This window comes from Ranitomeya imitator, chromosome 1 (genome assembly GCF_032444005.1).
Source record: "Ranitomeya imitator isolate aRanImi1 chromosome 1, aRanImi1.pri, whole genome shotgun sequence".
NCBI classification, from domain to species: domain Eukaryota; kingdom Metazoa; phylum Chordata; class Amphibia; order Anura; family Dendrobatidae; genus Ranitomeya; species Ranitomeya imitator.
Genome location: NC_091282.1, coordinates 1,154,246,685 through 1,154,265,508, shown reverse-complemented (window position 1 = coordinate 1,154,265,508; position 18,824 = coordinate 1,154,246,685). Strand labels below are relative to the sequence as shown.

The window sequence follows — 18,824 nt, the reverse complement described above, 5'->3', positions numbered from 1 at the left end:
TAGCAAACTTCAGACGGGCCCGGACATGTACTGGCTTAAGCAGTGGGACACTTCTGGCACTGCAGGATCTGAGTCCATGGTGGCGTAGTGTGTTACTTATGGTAGGCCTTGTTACATTGGTCCCAGCTCTCTGCAGTTCATTCACTAGGTCCCCCCGCGTGGTTCTGGGATTTTTGCTCACCGTTCTTGTGATAATTGTGAACCCACGGGGTGGGATTTTGCGTGGAGCCCCAGATCGAGGGAGATTATCAGTGGTATTGTATGTCTTCCATTTTCTAATTATTGCTCCCCCTGTTGATTTCTTCACTCCAAGCTGGTTGGCGATTGCAGATTCAGTCTTCCCAGCCTGGTGCAGGGCTACAATTTTGTTTCTGGTGTCCTTTGACAGCGCTTTGGTCTTCACCATAGTGGAGTTTGGAGTCAGACTGTTTGAGGGTGTGCACAGGTGTCTTTTTATACTGATAACAAGTTTAAACAGGTGCCATTACTACAGATAATGAGTGGAGGAAAGAGGAGACTCTTAAAGAAGAAGTTACAGGTCTGTGAGAGCCAGAAATCTTGATTGTTTGTTTCTGACCAAATACTTATTTTCCACCATAATATGCAAAAAAATATGTTAAAAAAAACAGACAATGTGATTTTCTGGATTTTTTTTCTCAGTTTGTCTCCCATAGTTGAGGTCTACCTATGATGTAAATTACAGACGCCTCTCATCTTTTTAAGTGGTGGAACTTGCACTATTGCTGACTGATTAAATACTTTTTTGCCCCACTGTATAATAGATAATAAATACGGTAGATATTAGATAGATAATAGATAGATAGATAATAGATAGATATTAGATAGATAGATATTAGATAGATAATGGATAGTTGATAGATGGATAATAGATAGATAGATAGATAGATAGATAGATATTAGATAGATAGATGTTAGATAGATAGATAGATAGATAGATAGATAGATAGATAGATAGATAGATAATATATAAATAGATAAATAGATGATAGATATATAATAGATAGATAATAGATAGATAGATAGATAGATAGATAGATGTTAGATAGATAGATAGATAATAGATATATATTAGATAGCTAGATAGATAGATAGATAGATAGATAGATAGATAGATAGATAGATAGATAGATAGATAATAGATAAATAGATGCTAGATATATAATAGATAGATAGATAGATAGATAGATAATAGATAGATGTTAGATAGATACGGTAGATAATAGATAGATAGATAGATAGATAATAAATAGATACATAATAGATAGATAGATGATAGATAGATAGATAGATAGATAGATAGATAGATAGATGATAGATAGATAGATATTAGATAGATAGACAAATAGATTTGGAAAAAAAGAGAGCAGCACTAGAACAGTGAGGGTACAAAGCATCCCTGGCAAATACCAAACCATTCAGATAAATTAGTAACTTGAGTCAGCACACCATATAGTGTAAAAAGTGATTTTTTTATTGGCCCCTTGTGGCCAATAGATAAATGATAGATAGATAGATAAACGATGGATGGATGGATGATGGATTGATACATACACATGCTCATTAGTGGATGAACAGCTGTAGGTTTGAGACTGAAGATAAAACATGACAAATACTTTTACGCTGAGTAGGATACGAGATAGTATATGGCATGTGCGATGGTTGTGAAATACTTATCATGGAGTTAACATTCCTGAAATTCCTTATAATCCAGCATATTGTCCATATGTTGCCTTCCTAATGTCAACCCTCACATACAGAGATGTACAAGTCAGTGGAAGACGGCGTTTAGTTTCCATGTAAGAACCTGTAGGATATTTTTCATTATATTCATTGAATTAGAGAAGTCGCCTGATTACCACTTTTTATGACCTGTTATTATAAACACTTTGAGCTCACACACAAACCTCTATTCAATATGTTGCATCCGCTGTTGGGTACTGCAGAGCGGCGGCTCTCAGAAAATCATAGTTGATCGGTCGGGTCCTCCACCCATTTAATAAACATGTCTGGTCGTCTACATTTTGTGACTGGATGACCCTTTTAAGGCCTCATGCCCCCTACATGATATCCCTCTCTGCCCAGTCATGTGGTGCTCCGCGCGGGACCATATAATGGACATCTGTACTCTTCTGCATAACGTTGGAGGAATATGGAGGAATATTCGGGGACCATAGAAATCCATAGGTGCTTTATATGAAGATTGTACAGTGCCGTAAGATGATTGAGCCCTTACGCTCTAACTTACACTTCTTTGTCTCATTGAGTTTGTAGCCATTTTGTTTGTCTTATTTTGCGTCTTTATATTTTTTTTTTTACTTTTCTTTTTTATTTGTGTGCATATCTTTACATTTTCACTTTTTGTTTTTCCAGTCACATTTTTTGTTTTGATTTCACCATGTGGGCCTTATCATCTGGATGAAGTGCAAAAATTGGTACGTAACAGAAGTCCCTTAGAAGAAGACATTTAAGGGTTAAGCTTTATGGTGTAACCTCTTTTTCTCTGCCTCGCCTCTTGCTATTTTGCTTTTTTCCCTGCATGATTTTAACCAGTCTTGGGCACCGGTATAACCGCGCATTATTAGCATTTCCAGCTGCATGATGAAAATACTCTTTTGTTTGAGCTGTGATCTTCGGGCCTCCGGTGGCTTTGCCGTAAGCTCATCTGTAAACATCTCCTCTAATGTTAGTCCTGCAAATGTAACCACAACTGCAAATGAATGTTTGCATCTCAGTCAATATTACTCTCCAATTTCTGCATATACAGGATATTTCTGCCCTCTATACATAGATATATGCTTGTAAGTATGTATAGAACCTAGTGCAATGTACATATGACTTGTTCTGGTATAATCGTCTCATTAGGGAACCGATCTAATAATCCATCCATTAGTGTGCCTGGATCGTAACGTGGGGACAGTAAGGTCAAGAGTGGGCAAAATGTCACATCAATTATTGGTGCTGGAGAGATACCAGAAAATCCAGGGTTTCCCATAGATAATGTAATGCCAATGTAACTCTAGAGCAGACGAGAGGAAAAATGTATTGTTAAAAAAAAATGAAAAAAAACTTTTTTTTAAGGATTTGACTACCATTGCCGAGTTAGACTCAAGATCTGTGTTCGTTGTAGCTATTAACGGCCCCCCATAGACATTACAGTAAAGAGAGAGGATGGGAATCCAGCATCGTAGAAATTTAGGTCAAAAATTCTAAAGTCTTTAATAAACAACATAATGCATAAAGATGAAAAAATAAAGGTAAAAAAGGATGTGAACCGCCCCTCTTGAGTCCTTAGTCATGGCCTAATGTGAATGGATGCGCTAGCCGACCGATGGCCAGGAGAGATGTCGGTCGCACGTGTCCAATATTGGATCACAATGTCCTCTCTGAAATAAGCCACCGTCGGCCCATAGAGCGCTCCTGCGTCAGCTGATAGTTTGGCCAACAGCCATCTAATTTGCATGAAAACCCTAATTCTGGAAAACCAATGGTGTCATATCATGCATAAACTGCCAAACATCATTTTTCCTGTAGGGGCGCTGTTGTGCAGTAAAGTATGTGTAGTGGAATATCTCATATAATAAGGACCCTCCCACCCAATCAACCGCTCACAATCTATTGGCAACATTGATATTCACACTTAATTTAATTCTGTACTACGACTATCATTACTTTCATTTTTTACTTTTTATTTTCAAGTATAATATTGCATTTTTTAAATATTTTCTAGTATTAAAGTAAGGCATGTTCACAATGTTTTGTAGATTCTGTCCGGCACATACAACTAGAAGTTACCCCAACATGTACTTTTATCATTTCCATAGTTTACTAAGAGCAGAAAAAATGTCAACACTGTATCTTCATGGCACGTCTCAGTTGGTTTACGTCTGGTTATTTATTGGCACTGTGGGGCACTGTGGGGTACCGTGAAGGGGCCTGTGGGGATTTATAGAATCATTATGGGGAGACGTGGGGCAAAAGGTGGCATGTGTTAACAATAGTCGAAAAGACAAAAGACAGGCGTAATCCACAATTTCATAAAAGGGTGCAAGTAATACACACTAAAAAACTCCACATGGAAGGCGCTATATAAAAAAGCAGCGTACACCGAGGTACATATATATCATAGAAAAAAAGTCTGTATTTGTACATCTATTTTATTATCCAATCAAACAAAAAATGAATATTGAACACGGACATGAAAATTATGTAAAACCGCTTAAAAAAGGCATATTCTAAGGGTGATAATAACCCCCTACACATACGCCCAGTCCCAGACAAGGACCCACCAGTAACATTGACTCTGGTGGCCCACTGTTCAGCTACACACAAGTGTTACATTACCCTCATTCACAAATTTGCCTAGGTTTCTACATAATAATAAAGGGGGCAATTTGTTACATGAATGTTGAGATGATGGCCATTTTCTGTAAATAGTGAAACAAATGTATTGTGCCAGCTACTTCTCATATAGGTGGAGTGGAGAGCCCATTCCTGCAGGGGGGCCCACCGGAGGATTTTCCTGTTCTCCTGTGGGCCAGTCCGAGCGTGCAAACACCACAAACATCAATATAGCAAAGGAGCAGGACGAAACCCTCTGAGAAAATGGAGAATAATGCCCCTACATCTGCAGGGCAGGGTTTTCCCACATATGTGCCGGCCGTAATCGGTGAACATGTGTGAACGCGGTCTAATGCAACTACACTATGTACTTCATTCATTTTGCAAGAATTGTACTCGGCATACATATTTATTGGAGCTGAATTATTTTACCATCTAGTAAGCAGTGTCATAGTATTAGCTGTGGGATGATAAATCGCACATGCACTAAGAGCACCGCTTTTTAATTAGGCTTGTGAGACATTCCCTGCGAGAGCTCCAGCAAGGCTCCACTGCCCGGCATCGTTACTGTATCATAGCTGAGAAACTGCTGCGCCTTATAGATTTCTACAAATCCAATGCATTGATACCAGAGAAAATAATGGTCCTATTTGTTTGGTGGAGACAAAGAATGCAGTTATAGAATTACTGTCACACTGGGGAGATGTATTGGGCTCTTACTTCCTATCTAGCGATCCTCTAGGCTGTCCCTAACTGACCTGCGCTTACATTATTATTTCCTCTATTTATAACCAGACCGTGTGGCTATACTTAGCTTTGGTTCCCCTTGACAAAAATCGACAAATCCACTATAAATGTAGTTAATTTATTTATTCATTTATTTATTTTATGTTATTACTCATTTCTATAATATGGTATTTTTTTTGCAAATTCCAAAACAGTAAATATTACGTGTAGATGGTTTCCAAACCATTGCTATTCTCCCGTCTATCTTCCTGACTTTAGCTGCATTGGTATCAGTACATACTCATGTGGAGTACAGATGATGGCAGTGATGGATCAGCACCTGTCTCCTCCTAGAAATCATCTGTCATCACAGCGACTGTCCCCAGAGTTAGTAAGACCCAAGTGCTAAGTTGACCCATCACTGCCATCATCTGCACTCCAAACGGGTACGGTATGATGTGAATGCAGACAGTAGGATTTGGAAACCACTTTCATGTAATTCATTTTTTTTTTACAGGAATGAAGACAAATCCCGTAGTAAAGTTATTAGCAAAGTTTCATAACTTTCCATGTTGGACAAAATTATACAAAAAAGTAAAAGTTCAGTTACTCTTTAATTATATCTATATATATAATTGTCTAAGGGTTTTTCCGTCTGTCTGTCTGTCTGTCCTGGAAATCCCGCGTCTCTGATTGGTCGAGGCCGCCAGGCCTCGACCAATCAGTGATGGGCACAGTGACGATGATGTCATAAAGGACGTAGACATCCCGCGTCAACGGGCACAGTATCGACGTAGATGTCATAATGGTTGCCATGGAGACGATGATGTCATAAAGATTGCCTCGACCAATCAGCGACGGGCACAGTCTGCCGCGAATTCTGGAATCATCATTGTCCATATACTACATATATATATACTAGATTGTGGCCCGATTCTAACGCATCGGGTATTCTAGAATATGCATGTCCCCGTCGATACTGTGCCCATCGCTGAATCAGAAACGTGAGATGTCTACGCCCTTTATGACATCGTCGTTGCTGTGCCCATTGCTGATTGGTCGAGGCCTGGCGGCCTCGACCAATCAGACGCGGGATGTCTACGTCCTTTATGACATCATCGTCGCTGTGCCCGTTGCTGATTGGTCGAGGCCGCCAGGCCAATCAGAGACGCAGGATTTCTACGTCGATGCTGTGCCGGTCTCTGATTGGTCGAGGCCTGGCGGCCTCGACCAATCAGAGAGCCGGGATTTCCAGGACAGACAGACAGACAGAAAGACAGACAGACAGACAGAAAGACAGACAGACAGACGGAAAAACCCTTAGACAATTATATATATAGATATATATACACACACAGCTCTGGCAAACATTAAGAGACCACCACATAAAAACCCTGTCATGAGCAGCCCAATCCCCAGACCTGAACCCCATTGAAAACCTCTGAAATTTAATGATGAGGATGATGGATAGTCACAAGCTATCAAACAAAGAAGAACTGCTTACATTTTTGCACCAGAAGCAGTGTGAAAGACTGGTGGAAAGCATGCCAAGACGCAGGAAAGCTGTGATTAAAAATCATGGTTATTCCACAAAATATTGATTTCTGAATGCTAAACATTAGTATTGTAGTTTCTAAATGATTATGAACTTGTTTTCTTTGCATTATTTGAGGTCTGAAAGCACTGTGTTTTTTTTTAAATTTTGATCATTTCTACTTTTCAGAAAAAAAATACAAAATTTTTTGCTTGGAACTTCGGAGACATGTTGTCAGTAGTTTATAGACTAAATGAACAATATACGTTTTACTCAAAAATATACCTATAAAGAGAAAAATCAGAGAAACTGAACATTTTGCAGTGGTCTCTTAATCTTTCAGAATAGGAATGACAGCGGCAGGTATGATCTTGCTTTAGTTGTCGTTCTGAACATTCTGTACCTTGCTTGTAGGACATGTGCAGCATTTTTGAAAACCTTTACAAACAAGTTTGAGGATGTGTCTGAAAAGGATTTCTGTGGTAAATCAACGTTACTGTACGAAGCTTCATACCTACGACAGAGCCTTGTGCACAAAGTCTGTATCGAGGTACATGAAGAACCTATGACTCTGCACCATGGAGCCTTAACTTAAAGGGAACCTGTCACCACGAGAATGCTGTCCAGTCTGCAGGCACCATGTTATAGAGCAGGAGGAGCTGAGTAGATTGAGATATAGTTTTGCGGGAAAGGATTCAGTATAACTTGTGTTTTATGCATTTAATTCTCTGCTCTTAATGGGATTTTTGGTCCAGTGGGCGGTGCTATCAGTGAATGACAGTGATCTCTCTGTGCACACTTATACAAAGAAAGCTGTCAGTCACTGATGGCACCGCCCACTGGACCCATAACAAAAGGATTAAATTATGGAATCACAGGTTACATTGAATCTTTTCCCACAAGTCTATACATCAATGTTCTCAGCTCCCCCCGCTCTATAACTTGCTGCCTGAAAATTGGACGGCATTTTTGTAGTGGCAGGTTCCCTTTAAAAAAATAGTATATTGCTAGGCAATGCCAATACTTTTTGATCAGTGGGGGCTTTGACCTTTAGGACACACAATGACCTTGTGTAGCAATCACACTATTCTTTATCATTTTGTTGCCTTCTCATTTTCCTCTGCAAAGGGTCACTTCTGTACACTTAGCTGTACAGTATAACTGCACAGGGGTGGCTAGGGGACTTTACCAATGCCTCTTTATACCAAGAATTGGTGAGTAACATGGAGGTCAGTCCCACACCAATCATGAAATGATGACATATCATCCAGATATGTTATTACCGTATACACTCGTGTATATGCAGAGGCACCTAATTTTGCCTAGAAAAACTGGGAAAACTTATTGACTCGAGTATAAGTCGGGTATGTATTGTCCCCTAATCCCTATTCTTGTCTGCATGGTTCCTCATCCCTATCCTTGTCTTCATGGCCTCTTATTCCCATCCTTGTCTTCATGGCCTCTTATTCCCATCCTTGTCTGCATGGCTCCTTATTCCCATCCTTGTCTGCATGGCTCCTTATTCCCATCCTTGTATGCATGGTTCCTCATCCCCATCCTTGTCTGCATGGCTCCTTATTCCCATCCTTGTCTACATGGTTCCTCATCCCCATCCTTGTATGTATCACCCCCATGAGAAAAGCATAAAAAAACAAACATCCTACTTACCTTCCCTGTGCACCCTCGCAGCACCTCGTTCCGGTGCCAGCAGCTCCTGCTGCCAAGCGATCACGTGTCCCCGCGCATTAAGGTAATGAATATTCACCTTTCTCCACGCCTATGGGAGTGGAGACAGGTGAATATTCATTACCTTAATGAGCGGGCACCCATGATAGCCGGCAGCTGCTTTGAAGCCAGCGACTGCTGCTGACACTGTGTGCGTGCAAATGCAGTGAATATTAATTTATTTTTACCATCGGGCACAGGCTTTAGCCTCAGCAGCCGGCTTCTGCCTCCTCTTTCCCACTGCTCTGCCGCTACCCCTCCCCGGCCGTCTTCTGGGACACTGACTCGTGTATAAGCCGAGGGGTTATTTCCAGCACAAAAAAATGTGCTGAAAGACTCAGCTTATACATGAGTATATAAGAAGATAATAACCCTTTATGTACCATATGTGCCAATTTATGATTCCATAAATGGAAACTGTCAGCAGGATTTTGCAACGTAAACTACAGCCACTTGTCAGGTTTCCGCCATTATTCTGATCTTGGTTGATGAAATCCATCTTGTGGTTGTGCTTTAATCTGTATTTGCAGTTTTCAGTTAAAGAGATTCAGGTGCTTCGGGGTGGCTTATGGGTGGGCCTGTGGGGGGTCTTCATGTGGTGCTCTGCTTACAAATGCATTTGTAAGGGCTCATGATAGGCCACTGATCCCTAAGTGACCTGCCTCCTATTTTACATACTGCATAGTATTGTTGGCTTAGAGAAAAAATTACAGCCAGCAAAATATTGCTGGCGACAGCACCTGCGCAGTAGCATCTATGTCTTACCGATGTCTCCGGCGTCATTTTACTGGATGTAATATTTTTTTTTTATATAAGTCAACACTATTAAATGCATTATGTAAAATAGGAGACATGTACCTGAAGGATCAGTGACCTGTCATAAGCCCATACAGATGCATATGTAAGCCGAGCACCACATGAAGACCCCCCACAGGCCGCCCCAGAGCACGAGCATGTCATTAACTGAAAATACAGATTAAACAACAACCACAAGACGGATTTCATTACCAGGTATCATTTTATTCAGTATAATGGCGCCAATGTGACACTGTAGGTTACTGTGCACAATCCTGCTGACAGGTTCCCTTTAATATGCCACCACATTGATTAGTACCATAGTGTTCCATAGTTCTTCCTTTTTTTCCTGTTGGATCCATAAAAAAAGAAAAAATCTCTATATGTTTTTATATAAAATAATAAGCATCAAGAGATACTGTAAGATTTCAGAGAAACTTAGATGAGCCTTATGACAGTACATTCTCCCATGGCACAGAAACATTAGATCCGCTAGATCAAAATCATCAATGTATATAACAGAAGCTATTAGGTCCCCTAAATTTGCAAAGAAGTTTGTACTTGTCTTGGCTAAACAAGCATTTCTTGGCTAAAATGGTCGTTTTCATAGGATGCATATAAACCAGTCCAAATGATAAGTTCATTGTAGCACATGGCCCCCCATCGCAGACTAGAACAGATCTGCCTTTTTGACGTTTATTTTTCTCCTTTTCTCTGTGATCTTATACTATAATTGATAATATCTGTTCAGGTCATGTTGACTTCAACTTCATTTATTTTGGCTTTTGCCCATTTTTGTCTCAATGTCCTATTCTAAATAGAAGGAAAAGTGAGAATACTTTCCATCTGTTATAATTAAGGGGCATTAGCTGTAAGATTATAGATTGCCGCACTGGCAGAGTGGGAACACCTGGATAGCCAGTCATTTATTCTCAATACATCTGTTTTTCATTGTTCTGGTTAGTTTATTTTAAAGGGGTTGTCCAGGACTTTTAGCTTAGCCTCAGGATAGGTGTTGAATATCTGATCTGTGGCGTGCTACACCCACTACTCACCGCTGTTCCCGCAGCCGTCAGCCGCTGACAGTGCTCTGTTGTGAAGCTGCTCAGAAAAGCTCAGTCATAGTGGCCGCAACTGGGTTCTGCACATCTGCCCCCTATTGATTCAAAACCAAAGATAAAAACATAATAAGCAAATACCTTTTTTAAATATATAAACAGCAATAGTGCATGAAAATAATATAGGGTTCTTAGTTAACATAAATTAGGTTAAAAATCTAAAAGCCATCCCACCACGTCACGGTGACCCTATTCGGGACAGTCCTAAACTCTAGTATTAAAACCTTACCATTTGTCAAGTGAATAAGGGCTGAGAAGTACCGAGACCCAAATCAGTTCTGTGCGGAGGACAGCTGATTGGTGGCAACTCCGGGTATGGCACCTCCACCCATCTGATATTGATGACCTTTCTAAATTTGGATATCAATGTAAAAATCTCGGACAACCCTTTTAACTGTCACATAGGTCATAATATTCAGAAAAGTGTTAAATTCCCACAGACTGGAATAAGTCAAGCTAATACCTTCATGTCAATGGATCTGAGCAAGTCTTACGACATGGATCCCTAAAATATAACTTTTAATCCATAAAGTTAAAAACAATTATTCCAAATTTGGAGACATTACCACAAATGGGTTACCATAGGGAAAACAATACATTTTATGTGTAATATTAGGCCCTGCAGGTCCACTAATGGTGGCCCCTGCCTGACTGTGGAGGTTGGCACCCTAAGTTTCAGCGGTAGGCGCCCCCACTCAGCGGCGGCTTGCCCTTCTATCCCTAGTCAATCCCTATGGTAATTAAAAATCATGTCCCAATGCACCCATTGCCCAGAATGAAGAAACAATAAGAAAAACCAAGCAAAATTGAGAAAAAAATAGAAAAAAGTAGAAAAAAGTTCAGTGACGGTGAGAATTTTTCAGGTGAGACACTTTGCTAATTGCAGAACGATGGGGGTAGTGTATCTCTGCACCTGTACATGTCCAAAAGATTACGTGGGAAAAAACAAATTGTTGTTAATTGTTTTTAACTTTATGGATTAAAAGTTATATTTCAGGGATCCTTGTTTTTCTGGGTTTTGTTGGTGTCTAGGATCCCAAGAAATTTGTTTTTTGTTTTTTCAAAGTCTTACGACATACAGTCAACTGGTCTCCAGTCTGTTTGGACACTAGATTTGATAAAGACTCCAACATGGAATTTCTTTTTCTGAACCTCTGACACGTCTGTAAAGCTTCCTTCATTGTGCCAATTCCCATCTGTATGTCTTGAGGCTCAAACGTCATCGCAGCCTGCATAACCAAGATGGTGCTGTATCCAAGAGCGAGCATGATACATGCTCTCCTTAGCCCATGGTCGTAATAACTCCAGAGCATCAGTAAACTTGTTATTTAAAAATAAGTTGAGATCCAAAGTGCATTCCTCCAGGGCACATCAAAGGTCCATTTTGGAGGCCACTGGGATATTCTCAAATGCATCTCAAATGCAAGTCTTACGACATACAATTAGGACTTGACTCTCTAATAATAATAATAGTTGGTCACAATGCACACACAATGGCTGCCCTGGAGCTCAGTTTGTTAGGTTCACACCACATTCTTCCATCCTTTTGAAAGGTAATGTTTCTTTCTAGGCAGATTCACGATTAAAGGGGTATTCTTATGTTGAATATTTATGGAATCTACAATATATCTCATAAGTGGATAGTAGATGCTTGTCACATTGCTAGAGAACTTGAGAATGAGACCATGATGTTCATTGCTGTCAGTAGAGAGGTAGTTGAATTTCCAATTAATTTGTGTTAGGATTCCAACTACCTCTCCGCTGACAGAAGAAGACAATGTTGCGCCATGTTTCAGATTGATGCTGGTTCCATCGGTGTGATCTGCATTTACTATACATTTATGTCATACCCTATGAATACTCAAAGTATATGTTTCAAACCACTTCATAAAAATGAGATGGAAATTCCCCTTTAAAGACTGTGTTCATATCTGTGTTGGAGGTCCCATCTATAACTTTTTAATGGAAACCCAATAGTACACCACACTGTGCTGTTTTATTTTTTCAGGTAAAATGATAGAAACCAAGTCAAAAACTTGATAGTGCCCATAATAGTCAGTGGGCTCAGTCATGTAATGATGCAGAAATACTATTCTGGCTATACTTCTAACAAAACAGACAAATTAATTTCCAAGCATATATCTGAATGTATGTGAGGACGTGATGCAACGGGACACAAATAGGATACTTGTTCCCTCTTTTCTGTTCTGTAAGGAAAAAACAATACCTTTCACCAGAGTGAAGAACCAAGTGTGAATTATGAGACCAATGCAGTATTGTGTTTTGCCGGGGGACGGGTGTAATGTCGATGGATGTGGACCCACTGTGCCACAGGCGGGGTTATCCTGGAGGGGAGTAACTAGGTGTCTACCAAATCTTCACTAGAACCTCTGGTGGTGAGGATAGGAACCACTCCAGGGCAGTTCCAGGGGATGCAGCACCTCACCAGCGGGTCAGAGGCATGTGCTTGAGGTACAGGAGGGCAAAGGCAACAATGAGATCAGATTGACTGAGGCAGGGGAAGGCAGCACAGGTTCAGGATACGTAGCCAAGGTAGGAGCGGAGGGGTCAGACAGGGTGGGTAGGCAAGCCGAGTCAGTAATGGGAAGCAAAATAAACACACAGAGCACCAACAGAACACTAGCTGAACAAAGAGAATAGGAGCCAATGTTCGGGCAAGGGTTGGTGGGTAAAGTTGCCTTACATAGAGCCTGCTTGCATGGGATAGGCCGGAAGCGAGATCTGTGCAGTACACGGCAGGGTTAAATTCCAGCAAAAATTGGCCACGCCCCCTAAGGCCAGAGTACAGTTTCACCCAGCTTCATGATAAGGTGTTAACTGTACACTGAAGCAATGCTAGGCAATGCAATACATTTACAGACAGTTGCAATCAAAGGGTATGTGCACACAATGTCTTTTATATGCTAGCGTGCCCATCAAGTTCTTCAAGAAGAAGACAAAGAGCTTTTTATTAAGCATCTTTTTTTAAGTCTTTTTTTATTTCATTTTTTTTTAAAGGCTTGCTCTTAAACAATTTTTATTTTACAATTGGTTGTATAAATAGTGAGCGACTTCTAAGCAGAAGACCTGAAGAAGGGTCAGGTCAGGCTCTTTTAACTGCTTTGTGTCTTTGGAAACCTAAAGTGGTTAAAAGAAGCTAAAAAAACTGAACATACTGTATATGACAGCCAAGCATCTTGACGTATTCTTTTGATTTTTTCTTTAGTGCTTTTTCAGGTGGGTTCTTAAGTGGGACTACCTAAAAAAGGTATCGCGTGCACGTACCTATGGAAAGCCATTCGGCAATTTGTTCAAATCAATGTTACTGCCGCACCCGTCCAAGCTGGTTATGAAAGTGAATATCATCAGTGTAAAGTGTGTGACTAGAGACTTTCTCCCATTTACTTCTGCATTCTTCTAAACTTTCTGTCTATAAACAATTTTAAAATCATGTAGTGACTTATCTGTAATCCGAGTGCCTGTAGGAGACGGCATATCTTAGTACTCAGTTCTCACATTCTTAGACATTCCTGGTGTAGAAGAATCTCACTATGTGAAGCTGTTAACCCTCGGTTCCTTTTTTGCTTGTAACATAAGATACTTAAAAAATAAATTTGGATAATGAGGAATAATTAATTTCTTTTAAGATGACACTTTCTCCCAAAAGTTCTTAATAGGCACTTTTGGATTCAACAATTTGCATAAGAAAATAGAAACATTTCTGAGACGTCAAACCACTTCCAACCCAGGAGGTAGAACCAGAAATACATTAACGTCAAATTTTTAAACATTAGAGAAATAAATTATTTGTTTGGATTTTTTTTTTTAATATAAATGTCATCAGGTAAATATATTTTGTTATATTTTTGGATAATTTTGAAAACCCTTTTGCCCTCTAAATTTTAGTATTTTTATAATATTTTCGGTAGAGATCCAAAGCTGTTGGATTCAGCTTGTATGTTATTCTATCCAGCAAAGTCAATTGACATCAGATTCCCCCACAGTGCCAATACTCATGTAGGGATAATAGAGGCAATTTATACCATTTGATGAGCAATTTGGTGCCCCTGTCAACGTTTTACTGGTAAGATGATTCTCAGATCATCGGAGCAAACACCAGTGCTGTTTTGCTGTTCCTTTTTTTATTATTAGAACCGAATGATGAGTTATTATTATAAGCAATCTTCGGTGACTTCTCTTAAATTTTGGACTTTCTAGAATTACTACAAATTTTTTTTTTAAAGAAGACATCACCAGAAGAAGTATTCTACTGATCCTCTAACACATATACAGCTTCATAATTCTGTGCTGTAATTGCTTGCACAATTGCCTGTTCGCTCGCTCGGCGGTACGCATCTGCTAATAACATGGCAGACTGGGAAGATTGAAGATACTTTTGAAGACTTGGGATGACGTTACTGACTAATAGTCTCCGTAAAGCCACCGCTTAGACCATCTCTTGCCAATGTTATCAAATGCAACAATAGATTGGAGTCGCTATTAACTATTTTTCATGCGTGCCTCGCTAATTTTCAGAGGGATGATTTCCTTTTTTCATTGTGTGTTCTCTGTGTCGAAGACTTTTCGAAATCCCTCCCCTGCTATTCCACCAAGTCACATACTGATGAAAGCAAATTCCGAGCTTACCCTCCTTAGGATCCACCATAGCCATAGCTGCTTATCTTCTGTCTTTTCCCCTTAGAGGATAGGATCACGTACAATTCAGTATGAAGATCAAAACCTTAAACAAAAGCTGTTCTATTTCGGGAGAGTTTATAGATCCTTCTTACTTGTAGTTTTCGTCCAGTGCATTTCCACAGTGTTAACTTCCTTGAGGAATTGTAATTTACTTATTAACCGGTCTTTACAGATTCATTAAAATGAACATTAATAGAAATGAAGTGAAATCCATTTTATACATAGCTACAGTATGTACTATCTAAGCTTGGAAATTAATTGTCTATATGAAATATCCTTACCGAAAGGCTAAAAGTACAGGCCATGCTCATTATTTTTTTACATAATATCCTTTAATATTTTAAAACTAAAGATAAAAAAAATTGGAATTCAGTATCTAGAGTAAAAGTTTAACTATCATTACTGAAGCACTAGAAGAATTAGAATAGATTGTAGTGTGCTACTTATGCTCTATACTGTACACACACAACCAATGGTTCATTGCGGACATTTTGCTACCTAAACGAGTTCTTGTTAGAATGTAACAATTACATTTGTGGTGGCACTGCTAGCACCTGGGCACAGCCACGTAGCCCTGAGTCGTTCCATTGATGCCATTGATCAACACATTAAATGATATCCATGTTCCCCACACTGTCAGTGCACCTTGGGACGACAGGTACCTCTGCAGTCTACCAACACTCATTAGATGCGTAGCATTATTCTGAATTTTTTATTTTAGCCTGCAACTTTCCCCCTGTATATTCTACTTGCCTTAAAGGAACATTAAATGTCAAACATCCCTCAAGCCTTAAAAGGGTTGTCCAGTCCAAATCGATAAATCTGCAGTCACTTTGGGGATTCGCTGGTTTCTAACCTGGGATCGGACGGTATGTATGAGTGATATATACTCCTGACCATTGGACACAACCTTGCTACATAAACTTGTATTGAGCCAAGGCCGAGTTCCGACTAGTGACGCGGCTGTCTCATGGGCATGGCCAACAAGAGGGCTCGGCCTTACTCCTTACAAGTATATGAAGAGCAAGGCCGCACTCACTGGCTGGGCTCTGGCCGGGAGTATGTATAACTCATGCATATCCTCCCGTCACGCGTCCCCGTAGCACATAGTTCGTGCACTGGGGAATTCATAAGTCTGCAGTCAAACAGAGTGACTGCATTCTTATCGATCAAGACCAGACAACCCCTTTAAGCCCACCATGAATATATAATAACTGTTGGCTGAATGTCTGTTATAACGGATGTGCAAATTGCCTCTTCAGAGGGGTAGAGGACTTGAACTCTAGTGCCAACTGAGCATTGCATGGCATATAAGCCTCCTTACACTGACATGCCAGACATGTCACTCTCCACAATGGGAAACGTTACCCCAGGCGGACTGGGGTACCTAGGGCCCACCTGTAACAAACTCCAGAGTCTCATTTTTCAGCTACTTGCACATGTGACATTATCCCAAATCACAAACTTATATTACATGGAACTGGGTAGATTGATAAATGAATAAGATGCTGTCTTTGTCTGTACAAGTGCTGCTCATATGAGAGGGTGGTGACCCTCTCTTGCACATAGGCCTACTGCAGGATTCTCCTGTTCTTCTGTGGGCCAGTCCAAGCCTGCCCTTAGATCCAAGTCTTAAGCCTCTCATACAGCTAAATCAAATCTCACACTTTGCACTGACGAGGGGCAACACTCCGAAACACTGTATCTGCAAATTGAGATTCTGGCTTTGCTTTTACACCAATTATTGACAAATCCTATCTATATTGACCTCACTGACCTTAGTTTAATGTGTAAAGACATCATAGAGGTGATCATTTACATCAGATTAATGTTGCCCGAATCTCTTAATGTGAATGACTGTCCCCTTTCTTTCTATCAATAGCAAAAGTTGTAGGAAACAAAGATCAGGCAGTTGGATTCCCTTATGCCCAATCCTTTTCTTATCTGGAGAGAGAAGTAACCACCAGAGATATATGGAGGCACTTACTCTCTTCTTCACATTCAGAACACATGGAAGCTCGGCCAAGCCAAAAATGTCTGTGTGTGGCCTGATATCCGCCAAAAGCTATTAAATGTGTATGGCCAGCTTTAAGGGAGCTTGTAATCAGTGTTATGTTTCCCCATCTTAGAGGAACATAGCAAGTGGGAAGAGACTGATTCTATCACTGGGTGACTTACTGGACTTTCTTCTGTTGGTAAATCACAATTTTATCTGCTGCAGCTCTGCTAGTCCTCTCAGGGATGAACTCCTGTCATGTAGTCTGTGATATTCATGAGCTCAAGCTAGCCTCGAGCCCTACAACTCATCGGCATTGTTCTGCCTATGCACAGTGTATGCAGAAATCTGTCAATCTTTTGTGCAAGGCTAGACAGAGCTGATCAGTGAGAGGACTAGCAAAGCTGAAGCAGATAAACAGATTACAGAAAAACTAAAGTAATAAGCCTAGTAAGTGGCATACCTCTGGAATTAATATCTCTATCTTTATTTTCTGCTGTCTTTAGATATTGACACATAAGAAAAATTTCTGACAGTTTTGATTAAGGGGAAAAAAAAATTCCCCCACTGCGTTCCTAAGCTTTGTCCTTCTAACTAAACATTCAAAAAAAGAGAAGTTTTGACGATAATAGACATCTGCCAGATTTCTGTTTAATTTTTATGAACTGTTAAAAATCCTTTTTGATTTGAAAACATTATTATTTATTTATTTTCATTCAATTGAAGATTTATCATCCTTTTAGCAGAGCCTGAAATAAATTGCGTACTATATATATATATATATATATACATATATATATATATATATATATATATATATATATATATATATTGCATGATACATCCAAACTGATCCATAAGTTTAAGCTACTCGGAGAGATGGGGCATATGCAGTCAGTAAATAAAAATCCCCCTACTGCCCCCAACCTCTGACCTTCAGCCTTTGGGGCTGAATCTTAAGACCGAGCATATCTATAGCAAGTCTAATGCTCATGTATTTCAGCTAAATTTATACATTTATACCGTATTTTTAATTTCCCCTGCGGTTTAAAAGAGAAACATAAAATGGAATTTAAAATGGCAGCTGATGCTTAAATCCCTTTATTTGTGCACTGGAAATGTGAACGTTATCACCGGTAAAGATGATGCATGCCATCCTTAGAGTATAAGGTCACATATATTTTACCGCCATCATATAAATTTTGTACTAACATTTGGAAATCGTAAGCCCTGTTTGCTTCCTACTAAGCTCCACATTACATTATTTATTAGGGTGTGGAAAGCAGCAGCCAGATGTCATAAAAGTACAGCATGGACATACCGCAGCGTCAAAATAAACACTTTTCCATCAATAAAAAACACAAGCATAATAAAGCCCCACTCAGAACATTAAAAAGATGAAAGTTTGCACAGCAGTGAATTATTGATAAGTCGTGTTAAACTGCTTCATAGATGGACAGTTCATTATTTATATGCTTTTGTGGTTGGTTTATGATATGTGCTTTGTCTTGTAGCGATCATAAATATGAAAGTGATCAACTTGCATTATTTAGGTCTAGATGGTTCACTGCTCATTAGGGTAAATTGATATTATATCGTAGTGCTATAATCACTACACGGCACATCTATATTTTATAAAGGTGTTTATTCATTTTCACATAAATCAGGAAAGACAAAACATATACCTGAAATAAGCATTCTCGGACACCCCAATACGCTTGAAAATGTATGAGTAAGCCCCCCAAATAACCCAAAATGAAAAATAAAGCAACATAAAAGCTTTGAAAAGTCACATACGGTAGATTTGAGCGATGTTAGGCTGTACAAAAATTTTGCAACTTGTGGTGTTTTTGCACAATTTTTTGCCCAAGTG

The 18,824-nt window shown here is 39.6% G+C and overlaps 1 protein-coding gene across 4 annotated transcripts in view; it reads left to right on the top strand.

Moving 5' to 3' along the window:
* The window catches only part of PCDH7 (protocadherin 7), a 1,276,140-nt gene that overhangs the window by 25,860 nt on the left and 1,231,456 nt on the right, over positions 1–18,824 (top strand). The window contains exon 2 of one of the 4 annotated variants that reach the window (XM_069744632.1): positions 2,392–2,453. The exons of the other annotated variants lie outside the window; for them this stretch is intronic. Coding sequence (XP_069600733.1) covers positions 2,392–2,409 — 18 coding nt within the window. The 3' untranslated portion in view covers positions 2,410–2,453. The remainder of the gene's footprint in view (positions 1–2,391; positions 2,454–18,824) is intronic. 4 annotated transcript variants of the gene reach the window in all.